Source organism: Rattus norvegicus, chromosome 2 (assembly GCF_036323735.1).
Source record: "Rattus norvegicus strain BN/NHsdMcwi chromosome 2, GRCr8, whole genome shotgun sequence".
Lineage (NCBI taxonomy): Eukaryota > Metazoa > Chordata > Mammalia > Rodentia > Muridae > Rattus > Rattus norvegicus.
The window spans coordinates 123,413,190-123,430,682 of NC_086020.1; the positions used below are offsets into that span (position 1 = coordinate 123,413,190).

General features: G+C 44.6%; 1 protein-coding gene across 4 annotated transcripts in view; it reads right to left on the minus strand.

Moving 5' to 3' along the window:
* Positions 1-15,599, minus strand: part of Ankrd50 (ankyrin repeat domain containing 50) — a 34,478-nt gene extending 18,879 nt beyond the window's left edge. Inside the window, exons 1-2 of one of the 4 annotated variants that reach the window (XM_008760922.4) lie at positions 15,413-15,599; positions 13,441-14,326 (exon numbers count right to left, since the gene is read on the minus strand). In XM_008760922.4, the coding sequence (XP_008759144.1) occupies positions 13,441-13,952 (512 nt within the window). In that variant the 5' untranslated portion in view covers positions 13,953-14,326; positions 15,413-15,599. Of the gene's footprint in view, positions 1-13,440; positions 14,733-15,412 lie in introns of those variants that run through there. The other 3 variants (XM_008760921.4, XM_008760920.4, NM_001191606.1) reach the window with 3 other exon arrangements.
* Positions 15,600-17,493: the final 1,894 nt, after the last annotated feature.

Sequence of the window (17,493 nt, forward strand, 5' to 3'; positions counted from 1 at the left end):
ATTGCTGCCATAAAATGGCTATAGGCAAGTCTGCAGGGCACTTTCTTAATTACTGCTTAATGAGGGAAGGACTTAGTCTATTATGGGTGGTGCCATCCCTGGGCTGCTGGTCCTTAGTTCTATAAGAAAGCAGGCTGAGCAACCCATGATGAGCAAGCCAGTAATCAGCACCCCTCCATGACCTCTGCATCAGCTCCTGCCTCTAGGTTCCTGCCCTGACTTCTTTGCTTAGTCATAGACTTACCTGGAAGTGTAAGCTGAAATAAACCCTTTCCTTCCCAAGACCCTTTGGTCATGGTGTTATATCCTGGCAACAGTAATCCTAACTAGGACAATCCGCATTCCCTCAGCACTGGTACTGTTAAACAATTCATGGTATTTATACACAATAGAATACCAGAACCCTTTTCTAAGCTGGGGTGTCAGACATTAAAGTCACTGATCTCTGTCAGAGAGAGAGAGAGAGAGAGAGAGAGAGAGAGAGAGAGAGAAAGAGAAAGAAAGAGAGAGGAAAGTGGAGCAGGCACAAAGCTTTGGAGCCCACGCATATAAAGCACATTGTGTCTTAGTATTAACTCTGCTTCCTACCTAATAGTATTACTGGATTCTACTCCATAAATACATACTTCTCTTCAGGCTCGGGACTGTGGAGAGAACATGAGCAAGAGGAGGGATGAAGACGAGGAGCCAGTGAGGCCCTGTGGATTCAGAACATGAGTGGCTCTGCTCTTACTTTGTTTCCTGCTGGCCTCACTCTGTGGATATATATAACTTTCTAAACATTCACATGTGAGCCTTTCTTTCTCTGGGCTTCAGCAAAGTACTGCTTCAGTGATGAGTGGCCCACAACTGAGGTTTTACAAAAGGTTGTCCCATTTCTGCTTAAAAATATGTGATTGAAAAAATCTAAATTATAGGGCTGAAGGGGATGGCTCAGTGGGTAAAGTACTTGTTGCATATGCATGAGGGCCATAGTTAGAAACCCCAGAAATCATGTGAAGTATCTATCTCAAAACACAAAACTTGTAAAGAAAAACTGGACTTGGAGTTAGAAGAATCCTTGGAAGTTCGAAGACTAGCTAGTCTGGAGTACACAGTGGCAAACAAGAAGAAAATGAGGACAGATACTGAGAGACTCCACTAGCTTCTACACATGAACCATGGTGAAGGACTTGCATGACTAAAACTAAGCTGTTGTGATTCCAGGGGAGCATAAGAAACCAAAATCCTCAAGTTTTAACACTCGAAATGCACACAAGATACTAAATTCCTTGGCTGAAAGGTTTTCAGGTCACTAGGGCATGCCCTTAAAGAAGTCACTGGGATGCTGGCCTTGTCTTCTCTTTCAATACCCAGCCATAAGAACAGCAGCTGTGCTTTGAAAAGTGTCCACCACTGCTGATAGCACCACCATCAGCAAAGACCTAGTCATAATGGGCTCCCTTGCTCAGTGACTAGAACTTCGAAGCCTGTGAGCCTAACTAGCCTTTGTCTTGGAACTGGTTTTTTCACTGACTTGTCAATGTGATGTTACCATTTACAGAGTGAGACCACACACTTCCAATGCTAGAGTCTTAAGTCTCTCTCCTCCCTGCAAGTCAGTATCTGAGAATTATCCACATAAGAGCTGGCTTGATGGTGGAGCTCCCCAACCCAGCATGTGTGAGGGTCATTTACCTAACAGGTTAATGCTAGACCTAGCATGTTCTAAATTATCTTGGATGATATACTGACATATTAATAGATTATTCAATTCTTTTAAAAAAAATCCCAGGCTTTAATAAATTTTTTTCTGAGAGGTTTTATTTGCTTTTCACAGAAAATAAAATTATCAATAATTTTTATCTTGCCTTCTTTCGGGACAACAAACTTAGATTGTGTTTTCTTTTCTTAAAAAGAAAATCTTTCATCCACTAAATCAAGGCATTTGTAAGAGGTGAAAGAAGATAATGGAGGTAGCTGCTAGTTCCAACCCATGGAGGATAAAATATTATCTATTTATTCACCAAACCAACAGTAACGTCAACCAGCTGATAATTAAAGCAAGGTCATGCCTGTTTCTGAAATCTTAAGGCAAATATGGAATATGGAATTGTAAAGAACATATAGCAGGCAAAAGACAAACGAGCATCAGAAGCTTAGCTCTGAGTAAATAGAGCCCAACCTCTCCCCAAGGTACGCAGTGATAGCCAGAGACTCACTGGACCTGCAGAGAGCACACAAAGCTAGTCTCTCATGAAGGCAGGAACTGCCAGAGAGTGGCCATTCCAGATCAGACCTAGTACTGATGTCTTAAGAGAAGACATTTACAACACCACCCAAGGACTTAGAAAAGTTATATTAATGTTTAAAGGCGCAGGCCAAAAACCTACTTGGCCCACCAAGAAACTCTGCTAGGAAGCAAACTCACAAGGCTGGTAGAGGTCAGTCAGGTCTGATTTAAAGAGTAAAGTGCAAATCTGAAGAGCTCAGCACACAAGATTAGTTTTCCCCAAGGTGTGTTTGCTGAGTTCTGGACAGTGTTAAAAGGCTGAGGAAAGTAGGCCAAGTGTGTCTGCAGGCCAGCAGGAAAGCTCAGTCTACATGCTGGAAAGAGAACTCTGTTTACTTTAAACACAAACAACACTCAAGAGAGCTGGAGGAATCTCAGGCTGGAAAGGGCAGGAGGCTACAAGAGCTAATCTAAGCATCACCAAGGAAGAGCAGAACTTCTGAGCCTCAAGGCGCTGAGATGCCTCCAGGACCTGGTCAAAAGTGAGACAAACTATACAGAAGAAAAGTGCACCAGAGGTTTGGCAAACAAAGATCACAAAGAAACCCAGAGCAGCTGAGTCCCAGGAGCATTGCTGGCCCAAGGAAGGAAAGGCCCTCACTGATGAGAGGCACTATCAGGAGACTGCTATGCTCATCCAACAACTGACACCCACTTAAGTAATTTATTATGGGGTAGGGGGTAGGAGGGATGGCTCAGTGTTGACAGTGCTTGCTCATCTTGCAGAGGACAGGTCACATCACCATGCTGGTGTCTGTATCTCTCACTCTGGAGGATCCTACACCATCTTCTGATTTCTGTATGGAAATGCAGATGAAGAATGCAAATGCACAAACCGCTTCAGACACTCACAGACACCCAATTAAAAGTAAAACAAACCTCTTTTTCCCATTTCATGTTCATGAATGTTTTGCCAGTACATGTATATATACTATGTGTGCCTAAAAGGGCAGGAAAGTGTCAGACCCCCTACAACTAGCATTACATGTGGTTGTAAGCTGCCATGTGAATGCTAGGAATGGAACCAAGGTCCTCTAGAAGAGCAGACAGTGCTCTCAACTGCTGAGTCATCTCTTTAGCTCAAAAAAACTTTAATTATTACGGAGCTGGCAAGATGTCTTCGTGCGTAAATGCATTTGCTGCCAGATCTGAAGACCTGACGTCAATCCCTGTTGCCCATTTGATGGGAGAACTGACCTCCACAAAGTAGCATGGCATGGCTATGCCCACAGACATACACACTTATAAATAAATACATATTTAAAAAATAGTTATGTGGATTAGTAGCCTACTGGCAAAAGAAACAATAGACAAGCAGATGAGATAATCCAGGTACTTCAGCACTCCAGCTCTGGACCCACTCGTTCCAGACCATCGGGCTCGGTGGGCAGTGTTGGAAACAACTTCACTAGAGAGCTCCAACAGCCCACTCCGGCTCACAGCTCCACAGTCCTCCAATCATGGCCATGGGGGACAGATTCACGCCCTGGCTAGAAATGTCCCCTCTGCTCATCTGCTCTTCAGATTCCACCAACCACACCCACTCGACACCAATTCCCAGCACCCAGTGTCTCCCACGAATCAGACAGCATCTTTATTTCTCCCCTCCTTCCACCCTTCTTCTCTGCCTCTGCAAGCGATCCAGGAGCCCACAGCTTCTCCCGCTTCTGCTAGATGTCAGCCCCGCACCACAGTAAAGGCTTCAGTCTCCTGATACTTAGCCTTAGAATTCATTCACAATGCCGGTGGCTGGAGCTTTCTCATGCTATGGAGATGACCTGCCTACCACTCCCTCCCACACATGACCCTCAGCTCACAGGAATCCTTTACCACTGACACCATGTGTATGGCCCTATCATCCCCTTGCTGCAGTAACTCCTTCTTCATGCTCTAACAACCCCCAATCGAGAACCCCACCACGTTCTGAGCCTCGTATTATTACTCTGCCTGCTCATTAGTGGCCTTAGATGCCAGCAACATCCCAGGCTAACTTTGGCTGAATCTGAACTGCTTGTTCACCTTCTGTGCTTTGATGCTGGAATTCAGCTTTTTAGAACTACGCCCTCCAGCTTCCAGCCCTAGCTGGGCTCCTCCCTTCAGCCTCTATTTTGCAGTAACTCAAAATTCCAGCCCACCAGCTTCAAAGCCAAGATCCCAAGAGGCAGATCTTGCTTTATTTCTGTCATCACTCTTATCCAACAAGCTCTTGGGTCAATCTGAAACCAAATTCAGAATACACGTCTGCTGGGCTCTCCATTCTCCCAAGTCCAAGCACAAGCACCAGCACCTGCACACAGATGACCACACTGGCCACTTACTGCCTTCCTTGTCTTAACTCACCTATCCTCTTCTCAGGACACCAGTCAGTGTGACCGAATGAAACCTCAAGTCAGATTATTTTTGTGTAAAGAGCTCCCACGACTTCCAATCTACTCAAAGACAATGAACACACAAACACACCTAATGTCCTTGCAACTACCTAAAGCTCTCTCAGGGTCCTGGCTGTTTCTGCCTCCTACTGTCTGCCCCTGTGAGCTCTCTTGCAGAAGAAATATTCCTTTATTCTCAGTTTTGCAGTCTCTGTGTTCCTAGACATTAAACCAACTCCCACCAAGGCTATGACCTTGTACTTGGTGTCTCCTGGGTCTGAAGCTCGTCAGATTTCTTTCTAAACATCCTAAGTAGCCATATATGAATAGAGCAGTCCTCCACTCTCTCAGCCCTAGCTCTTGCCCTGCATTGGTTTTCTATAAAACACTGTTACCTACTGTCTTAACTTGTGGGCTAATCACCTATATTTAGCTAGCAAAGATAAGTCAATAAACAGAATACTTTCCACATCTGCTAACTGAATGTCCTAGGACAGGACCTGATGCATTCCTTACACCCAAATGAATTCAAAGAAATGAATGAACCAACGTACAATGGTGGCCTCAGCAACACTGCATAACTAAGGCTGCTCTTCAGGACTGGAGTTTAGCTCCCAGCACCCACATCAACTGGCTCACAACTGTAATTCCAGCTCTAAGGGATCTTACTCCTCCTAGTCTCTTCTGTTATCTACACTCATGTGGGATATACTCACACAGATTCAAATACATATGCATAAAAAGTAAAATAAAGCTTTAAACACACACACACACACACACACACACACACACACACACACACACACACACAGATGCTGCTTAATGATTCTGGCTGTACAACATAATCCACACTGTGCCTCTCTGGGACCCCAGACATGCCGTGCCTCACACCTCTCAGAGAGGCACAGTGAGGTGAAGGAAGACCTCCTTAGCTGCTCTCACTTTCATTCCCTCCAGAATATGTGAATATTCTGCTTACAGCAGGGGAATGGTATAAAAGAGATCTGCTCATCAACAACTCTATAATACATATAGTTATAAGTGTAAGCTGCTTATCACACAAAAGTGAAGTATTTCAGAATTGAATGTGGTTCAAACAATAAAAATTATATTGACATGGCCAAAATTAGAATGTCTTATATTAAAACAAATAGTTGGCTATTAGTTTACTAGTGATTGGCTCTTACTATATTGTAACTCTAGCAACCACATACTGTATTCCCTCAAAAAGGTAGACAGAAAGTCAAAGTTAAAATCCGACAGAAGAACTCCCGATCTCATATGATCATTAATGAATAAAGAGCAGAGTGGGGTGGTGGGATGTGGGGCCGGCTGAGGGGGGGAGCATACCTTGATGGGTGGGAGAGGGCTTACTAACTAGTGCTATGCCCTAAGCATGAGCCCTGGCACCACAGAAAACAAGAAAACAGGATGAGGACTGAGAAGGAAGGCTTCAGAAGACTCTGAGGAGATAAAGTATGCAAAAAAAAATGTGTTGGGTGTAACATAACCTGATGGGGTAAAGATACTGTGGCTCAAAAGCAAGGAAGATGGTCAAAGCATTACAGAGCAAGGTCAAAGATCAAGGCCACTAGGAGACTATGGAGAGCTCAGGTTTTCCTCTACTGGTGGTAAGAGGGGCTGGCAGGTCTAAATGAGAAGGTGACATGACCTGATGGTCCAGGGAGGCTGCTGTAGTTCTGGAAACATGGGATTTAGTGATGGTGGGAAGTGTAAACAGGAGGTGTCGGCTTAATCTTGGAGGTAGAACAAGTTGCTGACAGACTGGGTGAATGAATGAGTGAGTGACACTGACTAATCCATGACTCCCAGATTTCTAATGCAAACAGTGACTTCCCTTTGAAATAGTCCTTTCTTCTTAGCTTTGCAATTATTTTCACAACAGTGGCCTATACCTCCCCATAACAATTATGTACACTCTCTCTTATGTCTGTGTGTCTATCTTACCTACTCCAGGCATGAGTTAAGGTTACAGCTAGGATCCTGGCTCTCCCTAACTGTTACCATCTCTGGGCCAGCAGGGCAACCAAAGCACATTTACACCACAGTTCTGTTACCATGCTGATGGCAAAAAGCACCAGAGAAAAAGCCGAATTGAAGCCCTATTCAGGACATGTCTGCCACCATGGCACAGACCTCAATCCTGAGAAAACCAGAGACAAACATGGCTCTAGAACTCAGTTGCTTCAACTGTGGATTGCAACTCCATTTGGGGTTCCATAACTTTCATAACATAACTTTGATTTTTTAATATACAATAACCCAAAATTAGCTCAACATAAAATTCGGACTGAATCCAGGGTATGTCTGGCAGCTTGCCTATGCTCTGTCACATGGCTTCACAGAAGCCTTGGCTCTGAACATAGCACATGGAAACTCCACACTGTGCACACTGTTAGGTCCAAGGCCTGAAACACTCCAGCTTGGATTAATGACCACACATTATGAATCACCTTACTTCACCTTCACAGACAAAGCATTCTGCTCTTATAGAAACATGGCAGCTTAATTATGGAAAACAAAGTCTTCCCATGCTTTCCTCCTTCATTCCGTGGCATGTTATCAAATTAGGGTATCTCTGGATTGTATTTGCAACATTTGTTGGGTTTTGGTTCTGCATTTATTTATTAAATATGTGTGTATATGTTGAGTATGTCTGACACACACACACACACACACACACACACACACACACACACACACACACCGTGCTAAAGGAAAAGAAAGAAACCTCGGAAAAGAGGTGAGCAGAGCGTGCAGAGCAGGTACAGAGAGCACTGCAGGTGCTCAGCACTCAGTGTCCAGCTTGGAGCAAGAGGACAGACATGAGGGAGAAGAGTGGAAGGCTCCAAAGAATGGAAAGCCATCCTAGAGGAAGATGATCAAGTGGGGCTGGAAATGGCTCAGGAACTAAGGATGCTCACTGATCTTCCGACGGAGTTCAGTTCCCAGAGCCCACAGGGCAGCTCACAATCAGCTGTCCCTCCAACTCTAGAGGAGCTAATTCCCTCTTCTGACCTCTGTGGACACTTCATGTGCTCACAGCCACTCACAAAACTATAGGACATAAAACTAAAAATGCTTTTATAACTAAATAAACACAACTACATACACAAATATTTTAAACGACAGAGCAAAAAGTGAGAATGGTCTTGGCCTGAAAGACACCTGTACTGGCTGGTTTTGCGTGTCAACTTGACACAAGCTGGAGTTATCACAGAGAAAGGAGGCTCAGTTGAGGAAATGCCCTCATGAGACCCAGCTGTTAGGCATTTTCCCAACTAGTGATCAAGTGGGGGAGGGCATAGCCCATTGTGGGTGGTGTCTTCCCTGGGCTGGTAGTTCTGGGTTCTATAAGAAAGCAAGCTGAGCAAGACAGGGGCAGCAAGCCAGTAAGAAGCACTCCTTTCATGGCCTCTGCATCAGCTCCTGCTTCCTGACCTGCCTGAGTTCCAGTCCTGACTTCCTTTGGTGATGAACAGCAATGTGGAAGTGTAAGCTGAATAAACCCTTTCCTCCCCAACTTGCTTCTTGGTCATGGTGTTTTAGGCAGAATAGAAACCCTGGCTAAGACAATACCTGTAAAGTTTTGTAAATGAAATTATAAATTATGGTTTCGCTGTGTTTAAATAGTGGACAAAAAAGACATTTTAACAGGGATCTTCAGTTTAAAAATACCTAAGAATGAAAAATGAAGAGGGTGGAGAGGTGTAGCCATTAAGAAAACGGACCATTCATTCATGCAGAGGACCTGCGTTTGATTCCTAACACTTTACAACTAGTGGCTCATAACCACCTACTACTATAGCTCCTGGAGGCCTCACAACTTACTCTGATGCACATATACAAGCACATATTTTTAATTTTCAAAGTACTTTTAAAAGAGGATGAAAATGACAATTATCCTACATAGTATTAGTTATAAAAGACAAATGATGGAAAAAATATTTTGCCATGAGCACACACAAGAGAACAAGTAAGTAGGCCTTCTGCTCTGAACCCTCTGTTGAAGAGATGGGAGATGGGTATCTTGCCACCAAATTATCTGGATTAATGCCAATTTGCACAGCAGGTTAATAAATTAAAAATCACTACTCTAGTCTGTTCTGAATTTAAAATTAGTCTTAACAATAAAACATTTCATTTTTCTTATTCAAAGGCTTCAGCCTTTCAGTTATGTTAGGGAATATTTTAGATAGGCAAGCAGCATTCTGCATTCATTAAGTGATAATTGCTTAGCAGCTGTTGACATCATGCAAAGTGCTAACTAAGCACTACAGTAGGCAGGAAAAGTTCCTCAGGCATGGATGATGTCATGGAGATGGGGAAGAGAGAGGGGAACAAAGGATGCCTGAATGAGTTAAAAGATCCCAGGTAGGAAGCTGGAGGTGACAGATGAAAGCACCAGGAAGATTCAGATGCCCCAGGACTCCAGTTCTGTTGGCTGGGGATAGGGACTGATCTCTCAGCTTGAGATATTCTTTTGCAAGTCCATAGCCCTTCATGTAACTTCCAAACTCTTACTGCCTACAGCCATGCATCCATCTTTAATATTTCCTCACAATTCTAATTCAGTTACACTTAATCTGTGATACCAGAGGGAAAGGGATACCTGCAGACTGTCATCCAGAAATAAAGACAGGGATAGAGAACAGGGCTTCTGGGCTCTGTGTACACCTAAATCTGAAAGACCTGGAAGACCTATCTGGGAGTTTGTAGCCTAGTGAAATGACAGCTTCTGTCCTGCTTCTGAAGCATACAGGAGGACTGAAGCACTTCCTCCCGGTCATCCCATACCTCACTTCCTACAGAGATAGTTACCATTTGGTCAGAAATGACTAAAATTTGCTAATGGTTACAAGACTATCAGGAAGCCCAACTTACTTATTCTAACACTAGAGAAGAAGCCATGTTGAAGGCAAAACACACAGCTTTGTACTGAAAACCTGGGGTTGGGGAGAACAGAATGAAAGAAGTTAGTCAACAGTTCTCAGCATAAATAAAAAAGAAAGCATTATAAACTTAGTTCCTTTGAGTAACACAAATAGACTTAAAAGAAAAAAATGTAAATATATACAGTCAATTGCAAACTAAGTAAAATGAAAAGAAACAAGCAATCGTGTTTCTGTCTGGTGAATAAGTGGAATAATCCTATGAACAGCACAGTGTGTCACATGAACACTGTAACAGCTTTTCAACCATAATCTCTCTTCATAGAAGCAGGATGGGTATCAGAATCTAGACTGTTCGAAGGTAGGGCTGCAACCGCACCACATGCTGCTTTATCTCCAGCTCAACTCCACCCAGAACTCAGCACAGCTCTGTCTGCTGATGGATGATGGATGGATGGATGGATGGATGGATGGACGGACGGACGGGCGGATGGATGGGTGGATGACGGATGAATGAATGAATGAATGAATGAGAAGGGAACTTTAGACTACATATGAGAAGCAGCACACCATGTCTGAGGGAAAAGGAGCTGCCATGTGCAACTTGAATAAAAGTCACTCCAATAAAACCAGCTATGCATCACCTCATGTAAGATTTAATTAGCAGTACTGCACAGTGTGGTCATGGACTGAGAGTAAAATATAAGGAAAAGGTTAAAAAGTAAAACCAAGGGGGAAAGTCAAGTAGATGAAAAAGTTCATGACTGAGTCTCTCCTCAGCCTGTTCCCCAGCTAAGACTTCTCTTCATCAAGGGCAGATTGCTTCCCTGCTTCATGTGTATTTACAAAGCCACAAATATTACCAAGGTGTATATGTTAAGAAATGCTATAAAAGCTGGCTTTGATTTTATCAAAAGGAAAAAATATGATTCTATTTCTCTAGGCTTAAATTTATGTTTCATTTAAACTCTTCAACAATTATCTACTTTTACACCGTGCTGGTTAGTCTTCTGTCAAGCTGACACAAGCTACAGTCATTGAAGAGGAGCAAACCTCAGCTGAGAAAATGTCTCCATAAGATGACTATAGGCAAGCGTATCTTAATTTGTGACTGAGGGGTAGGGCCCAGGCCATTGCAGATGGGGCCATCCCTGTTCTGGTGGTCCTGGGTTCTATAAGAAAGCAGTTTGAGCAAGCCATGATGAGAAAGCCAGTAAGCAGCACTCCTCAGCGGTCTCTGCAGCAGCTCCTGCCTCAGGTTCCTGCCTTGTTTGAGTTCCTGTCCTGACTTCCTTTGGTAAATATGGTGTTTCATCACAGCAATCCTAACTAGTAACCAAAAATAGGGCCTACTCCTTAACTGTCTACTTTTAACTCTCCCCAAATAGAGTAACTGTTTAGAAACAACAGCTTTCTCCTGGGTGATTATCAAATGGTGTCTATTCATGTCCAAATCTAACACATGCTCCAATACATTTTTCTGAAGAGTTCATTTAAAGTAGGTTGTTCACTTTGTACTGATGTAACAAAATACCATAGTGGGAAGGGTATAAACAATGGCTTTACTGGGCTTACAGTTCTAAAGGGTAGGAAACCCAAAACGGAGGAGCCTTAGCTCATGGAGTACTTCTCGATAGATGACTGGGTAGAAAGTCAATCAAGCAAACAAACACACAGGTGTTTGTTTAGTATAGGTGGCACCACTAAGGGACTGGCACCCCTGTCAATCAGAAGGGCAGTGTGGGTATGGTTTTCATCCAAAGCCCTAACTTGGCTCCCTTCCCTTCAATTAGTTAATAACTCCAAATCAGGTAGAAAAATAGTTACAGAATGAGAGAAAATTTCCTGTTTTCAGGAAAATCAATGATATTATGAGGAAAGAGTTGTTTGGGATGAGATTATATAAAAATAAGCACACAGTTACCCAACAAGAGTTTGCACTCTTAAGTATCAGATTCTATACTCTAGAAGTGATTGTTCATGATGTTACCCAAATAGCTTATGAAATTATTTAAAACAAATTACATTAATTATTAATAGTATCCTTCAGAAAAGGCAGTAAGGGGAAGAGGGGTGTTTATGTACAGCCTATAAGCTGTGCTTTAGGCAACAGCACTGATCATACAAAGTTCCCACACAAAGTGCTCTCCACCAAACCTACAACCTGACTGAGTCTGTGTCACAGGCTTATCCTGATTTCCTCAGCAGCCTACAGGCAATAGCCCTGAATCTGATGGCTAACAGAAGACTTGTCCAGGGTCTTACCAGACTGTATTTACTCAATTAAAGGTCTAGAACATCACACCTCTCAAACCCTACCCTCAAGCTGACTCTCGTAGTTTAACTACTCACCTTCAACCATGCTGGTCACACTACCTGTACTGACTACTTTCTATTACTGTGATCAAATACCTAACAAGAACCAGCTTAAGAGGAGAAGGGCATGACATCAGTAACTTGAGGTCGATGGTCAGTGTGTCCACAGTCAGAAAACAAAGAGCAGAGAGGAAATGGGGTGGGCTACAAAATTCAAGGCCTGCCCCTAGTCACCAACTTCCTCCAGTTGGGCTCCATTTCTAGGGCTGTGCCCAGCTGCACATCAAGCTTTCAAACTCATGAGTCGATGGGGGCATCTCCCATGCAGACCCTACTCTTCCTGTTACTCTATGGGTCATCGGAACATGGTACTAAACACACCTCCAGGCTCTCCACCTTCTCCACTCACAACCTCTGTTATTCATCAAGTTCATCAAACAATCCAGTTACAATTATGTGTGTGTGTGTGTGTGTGTGTGTGTGTGTATTTGAGATAAATATATATATCAGTATGCAACCTGTACAATCTTTGGTAATTTCCTTCTGCTTTCTCTCTGTTTCCTCATCAAGAAAATAGAATGAAGGTTCCCACATCACAGAATTCCTAAGAAAATTACATGGCTTAATATTTGTAACCCTCATCATAACAACCCCACACTTTACTATCATTATCAAGTACTTTCAGTATCACCTGCACAGTTTTAGATTTCAGCACATAAAAGCAAACATTGATTCAGGAGAGACTTTGCAAATCCCTCCTCCAGACACACAAACCTCTCAGGCACCAGAGCGTAGGGTGCCGAACACACAACTGGTTCTGGAGGAACGAGGCAGTGTGGAGAAACAGGTACATAGGGAGATGAGCGATTCAAGCTGAAGTGAGACAGAGAGGACAATGTGCCAGCTTCTAAATGAGGAGAGACTGAGAAGCAAAAATTTGTCTGCAAGGATTGGCATTTCCTGGAATGCAGCTTTGCATCTGAAACCATTTTTAAAAGCAACACGCTCACTTCCACCCACCCGTCTATTACATAGAGATTCTTAAATAAATGAGTGAGACAATGTTGTCTTCAACACTCAAAACTCTTAGATGGTTCCAATGTTTGCTATTTTATAAATATCACCACAGGGCACTCAACTTTTCTATTGGTTAATAAGAGAATAAATCCCACAACATGAGCAAATCTCCTAAGGACTCTGTTTTAGACAAAGTACATCTCTTATTTAAAGAAACTATAAATACCACTATGGACAAAGGTAGCCTCACTGAAATCTGACCCCAGAGTCCCAGTGGCTAACTGCTGTGCCTTATTAGAAACCCGCTTACCACCTACAGGCACTGTAGAAGAAAAGCAGCATTCTGCTATTAATCCAGCAACATTAAGCTTCACTTTTAAGCCACACACTTCGCAATGATCCAAAGCTTGAGTTTGGTTCTCCTTAGGTCACTAGGGAGTTGTACTGATGAACAGTGATCTGAGCCCAACAACTGAGCAATGTAGTGTAGTCAAGGTATCTCAGACCTGGATGCACAGCAATGCAAGCATGCAAGCTACCTTCCCACTGTTACCTTTTAAATGCTTCCGCTGGGTTCCTCTCACACTCTCCGGGCTCTAGGAGACTTTGGACGGCTGGATCTCTTAGCTTGTCCTCATAACCTTGGAGGAGTCCGCTTTGGCAGATCTGGGCTACCAGACCTCTGATAAACCCCCCGACACACAGTGTGTCCGAGTCCTGGGCTTTGCAGAAGTGGAAAGCCAAAGCCTGCCGATGCAGACCTCTCTGCAGGCTGGCGGGGGAACTGGGCCACAGGAGCTCAGTGCACAGGGCTGTCTTCCCACTGCCAGGCCCTCCGACCAGCAACACGCCCCAGGAGGCTCCCTTTCCAGAGAGGGCACTAGCATTATTCCCAGCATCCCCGACCAGGGACTGTGCATTGGCTGCACTGAAACAGCGGCTTGATTTCTCCTGGAGGCAGTGCTGAAGTTTGTGGAAAACCCATTCCCGACAGTAGAACTGCTTCCCTTGCAGGAGACTCGTCTGGGCCATTTTGCAGACTTTCTCTTCCCAAGGATTAGTCATAATAGGCTTTGTTTGGTTTGTTTTGTTGTTTTTTTCTTAAATCTTCAGTGTGGGCTAGGATCCAGATACACTACCAGAGGCTTCACATCCATTCGGGCATAACTTCTATGTGAGTTAGCTGGGAATGACCAGTTACGGTGAAATTCAACAGTCTCAGAGTTCACTTGGCAAAGGAATGTGCATGTCTTTATTTGGTTCCATAGCCTTCATTAGCAAAGGATCTATTTATTTAATTGTCAAACAGGATGTAAAAATGGCTTGTCCGGAAGCTGGGCAACACCATTCCTGGATCTGTTGGGGTCACAGAACTCTGTGGCTCAATCTGGAGTTCATGTGATGGTAGATACTTCAAGTACACAAATGAGACAACACATCTGGAAAACAGAAGAGAATAGCCAGCGCTTGGGTCTGTGGAAAACGCCCCCACAGCACTGCAAGCTTCAGTGTTCTATCTGAAAACGAGATGCAGAAAAGCCATCCATTACGTTAAGTGGCACCAGAGAGATTGCATTTAGACAGGATGTAGGTAGCGCGGTGTCTCTCCCGCTGAAGGATGAGCATTCCGAGCCCAGAGCCTAGCTCTTGCCAGTTTCAGACATCTGACCGCTGCCAGGGAACTGTTTCAAATTAGAGTCTCTTATGTGGCAAAAATCACAAACCTCTGTTGACACCTTCTTAATGGAAAACATAAAATAAATTTTTTGAGATGACAGATTCTTAATAGACCTGTTTTCAGGTGCCTCGGTGTTCCTGTGCCCAGGTAGTCAACAATTCCCCAAACTAAAATGAAGCAAACAAAATTGTCTTTAGTCCAAAACACCATGTTAAAACCTATTCGTTACAACTCACCCCAGAAATCACTTTCAAAAAAGTTACATGGCTACCCCTTAAATAAACCCATTTTCCTTTTTATACTTTTTTCTTCCCCCATGAGTATGCTTCTAAGACAGATTTTTTTTTAACAGAATTAACCCAGATTTTGAAAGCCTCACTGTCGAAACGGAAACAAAATGGTACTTTATGCCACCTACAGCAACACCCTGGATTTCAGCCTGAAAGCCCTCGCAGTGTAGCTGTGCAAGAGCGCCACTGAGGCAGCTCAGGCACCCCGTCCGGCCGGGGTTCTTTGTTGATAGTTTACAGACCCTAGGGAAATCAAGGGGCTACGGTTGCACCGGACCTGTTCCCGCAAAAGGCCGGCTGTGCCCCAGCAGGCAGTCCCCACTCAGGCCCAGGAGGACGCCTGCTTCCCTGAATGCTTGCTGCCGCCGCTCCAGCCCCGGCTCAGCTGACAGACAAAGGCTCCGAACGAGGTGCTGCCCGGTGCGGCGCGAGCAGGGCGCGGCCCAGGTCCCGCCGCGGGCGCCGCCTCCAGTCCCGGGAATCCAGTGAGGGTCTGACCTGCCCGGCCCCAGCTCCGCTACAGAGGCCCCTCCACCCGGCCTGCTGCTCGCCGTTACCTCAGTCCTTTCAGTTCCACGATCCCGGGATCCCCGCAGCCGTTCCGCCGCCCCGGCCCCCGGTGCGCTCAGCCTCGCACCAGCCTGCGGCTCCCGACCGCCGCCAGCCCGGCCGCCCCGCACAGCGGCGCTCCGCCCAGCCCCCACAGCCGCCACCGCCGCCGGCGCAAAGACTGTCTCAGCCAGCACCACAGCCCCGCCCTCCGCGCAAGCCCCGCCCATACAGGACCCTCCCCGCGCAGACCACGCCCACCACAGCCCCGTTGCACGCAGACCACGCCTCTAAAGGACCACGCCCCTCCTATAGGTCACGTCCCGCATAGACCCCGCCCCTCCCAGTTAAGCCCCACTTTATTGGCTCGCCTTTCGCAGGTCCTGCCCAATCGTTCTTTTTCTACAGGCCCCGCCCAGCTCATAGCCCCGCCTAATCTGCCCTGCCATTCCTCTCTAGCCCCCGCGCCGCGGCCCCGCCCCGCCCCGCCCCCCGTCCCCGGTCCCTCGCACCCGCGTAGAACCTGGTCGCTGTGTGGCGGTTGACTCTGTGCTGGGTGGTGTTCTATACCCCAAGCTCGGCTTTGTGGCCGCTTTGTGCAACTGGTCCTTGAGCTTTCCCGAGAAAGCTAAACTGCGAGGGGCTCTGTGCCTAACTAGAAAGGCGGCTCAGTTCGGCCGGCTCAGGCTGAGGGGCGGGGCGTTACTTCTTGTTCGCTTAACTCCCAACACCTGTAGTGCCTGGCACCTTGTCCAGGTTGCAAGTGAACCTGCAGAAGAGAACGTTCTCCAGAGCTGCTTGAAGGCTGATTTCTATAAAGCTAAATTTGGGTTAGTTTCTGCTTAAACTGCTTTAGTCATTGCTTAGCCTGTGTCTCCAACAGCATAGGGCAAGACGGTAAGTGGAGAGATTTTAATATATATGTAGACTAGTTTGTTTTAATTTGTACATATAATTTTCATTAAACCACTTGCTAAGTTAATTAATGAAATAATTTTGGCCTGGACCTGAAGGTAGAGAAACCTGGTTTAGTTGGCCATCTCCATTGATATGGAACAGTTTGTGAGAGTCAGAGTTTGTATGTAGCATTGGCTAGCCGTGAGGATGGCTATGCTCCTGCCTCTACCTCACAAGTGCTAGAATTACAAGGCATTAATCATGCCTGCTGAAAGACTATCATCAGCTATGACTGTCATTAATCTTCATGCCCGTTTGAATATTAATTTTTCATTTAGCTCACAACTCACCTATCTTGTTTTCCTAATAGAAACTCTAACAATAGCTTACATACAATTTTGTCCAACTTATATTTATCAATCACATAAATACTAGAAATAACATTAGCTTATTATTTACTCTTGGTATATACATTAGATTTGCTTTGAAACAGGGTCTCACTGGGCAGCTCTGGAGGGCCTCTACTTTCTGTGTAGACCAAGATAGCCTCAGATTTATAGGGATCTGCCTGCCTTCACCAGATCAGCACTGAGTGTTGAGATTAAAACTGAGTGCCACCAAGCCTTTTGGTTCACATACATTGTTTAGTTTCTTAGAAATATTTCTCTAACAGAAGACCCTGGCATCTTTCTTGAAAAAGACATTTTAGAAACAGTGTTCCTTATTATTAGTTTGCTAATAAAATGTTCATAAATTTGAAATTATTCACACCTTCAAACATATTTTACACCCCGTAGACTAATTTGTTCTTTTAATTTAAGTTTTATTGATTTTTTTTCATTTCCCTATTAGAGGTGAGGTCCCTATTTAGCTCAAAGCACACTGGCTGAAGAAAGTAGTCTCCATTTCTGATGCCTTTATTTGAAAACTATTTCATTCCAAATGTTTTCATAGATTGTTTCTTATCCATATTCACAGTTATATATTTCAACAAATATGGTTGAATAAAAACCCTTAGTTTTTACCCAAAGACTATACATGGACTGACCCTGGACTCTAACCTCATAGTAAGAGCACCAGTGGAAGGGGAAGCTCTTGGTCCTGCCAAGACTGAAACCCCAGTGAACATGATTGTTGGGGGGAGGGTGGTAATGGGGGGAGGATGGGGAGGGGAACACCCATAAAGGAGAGG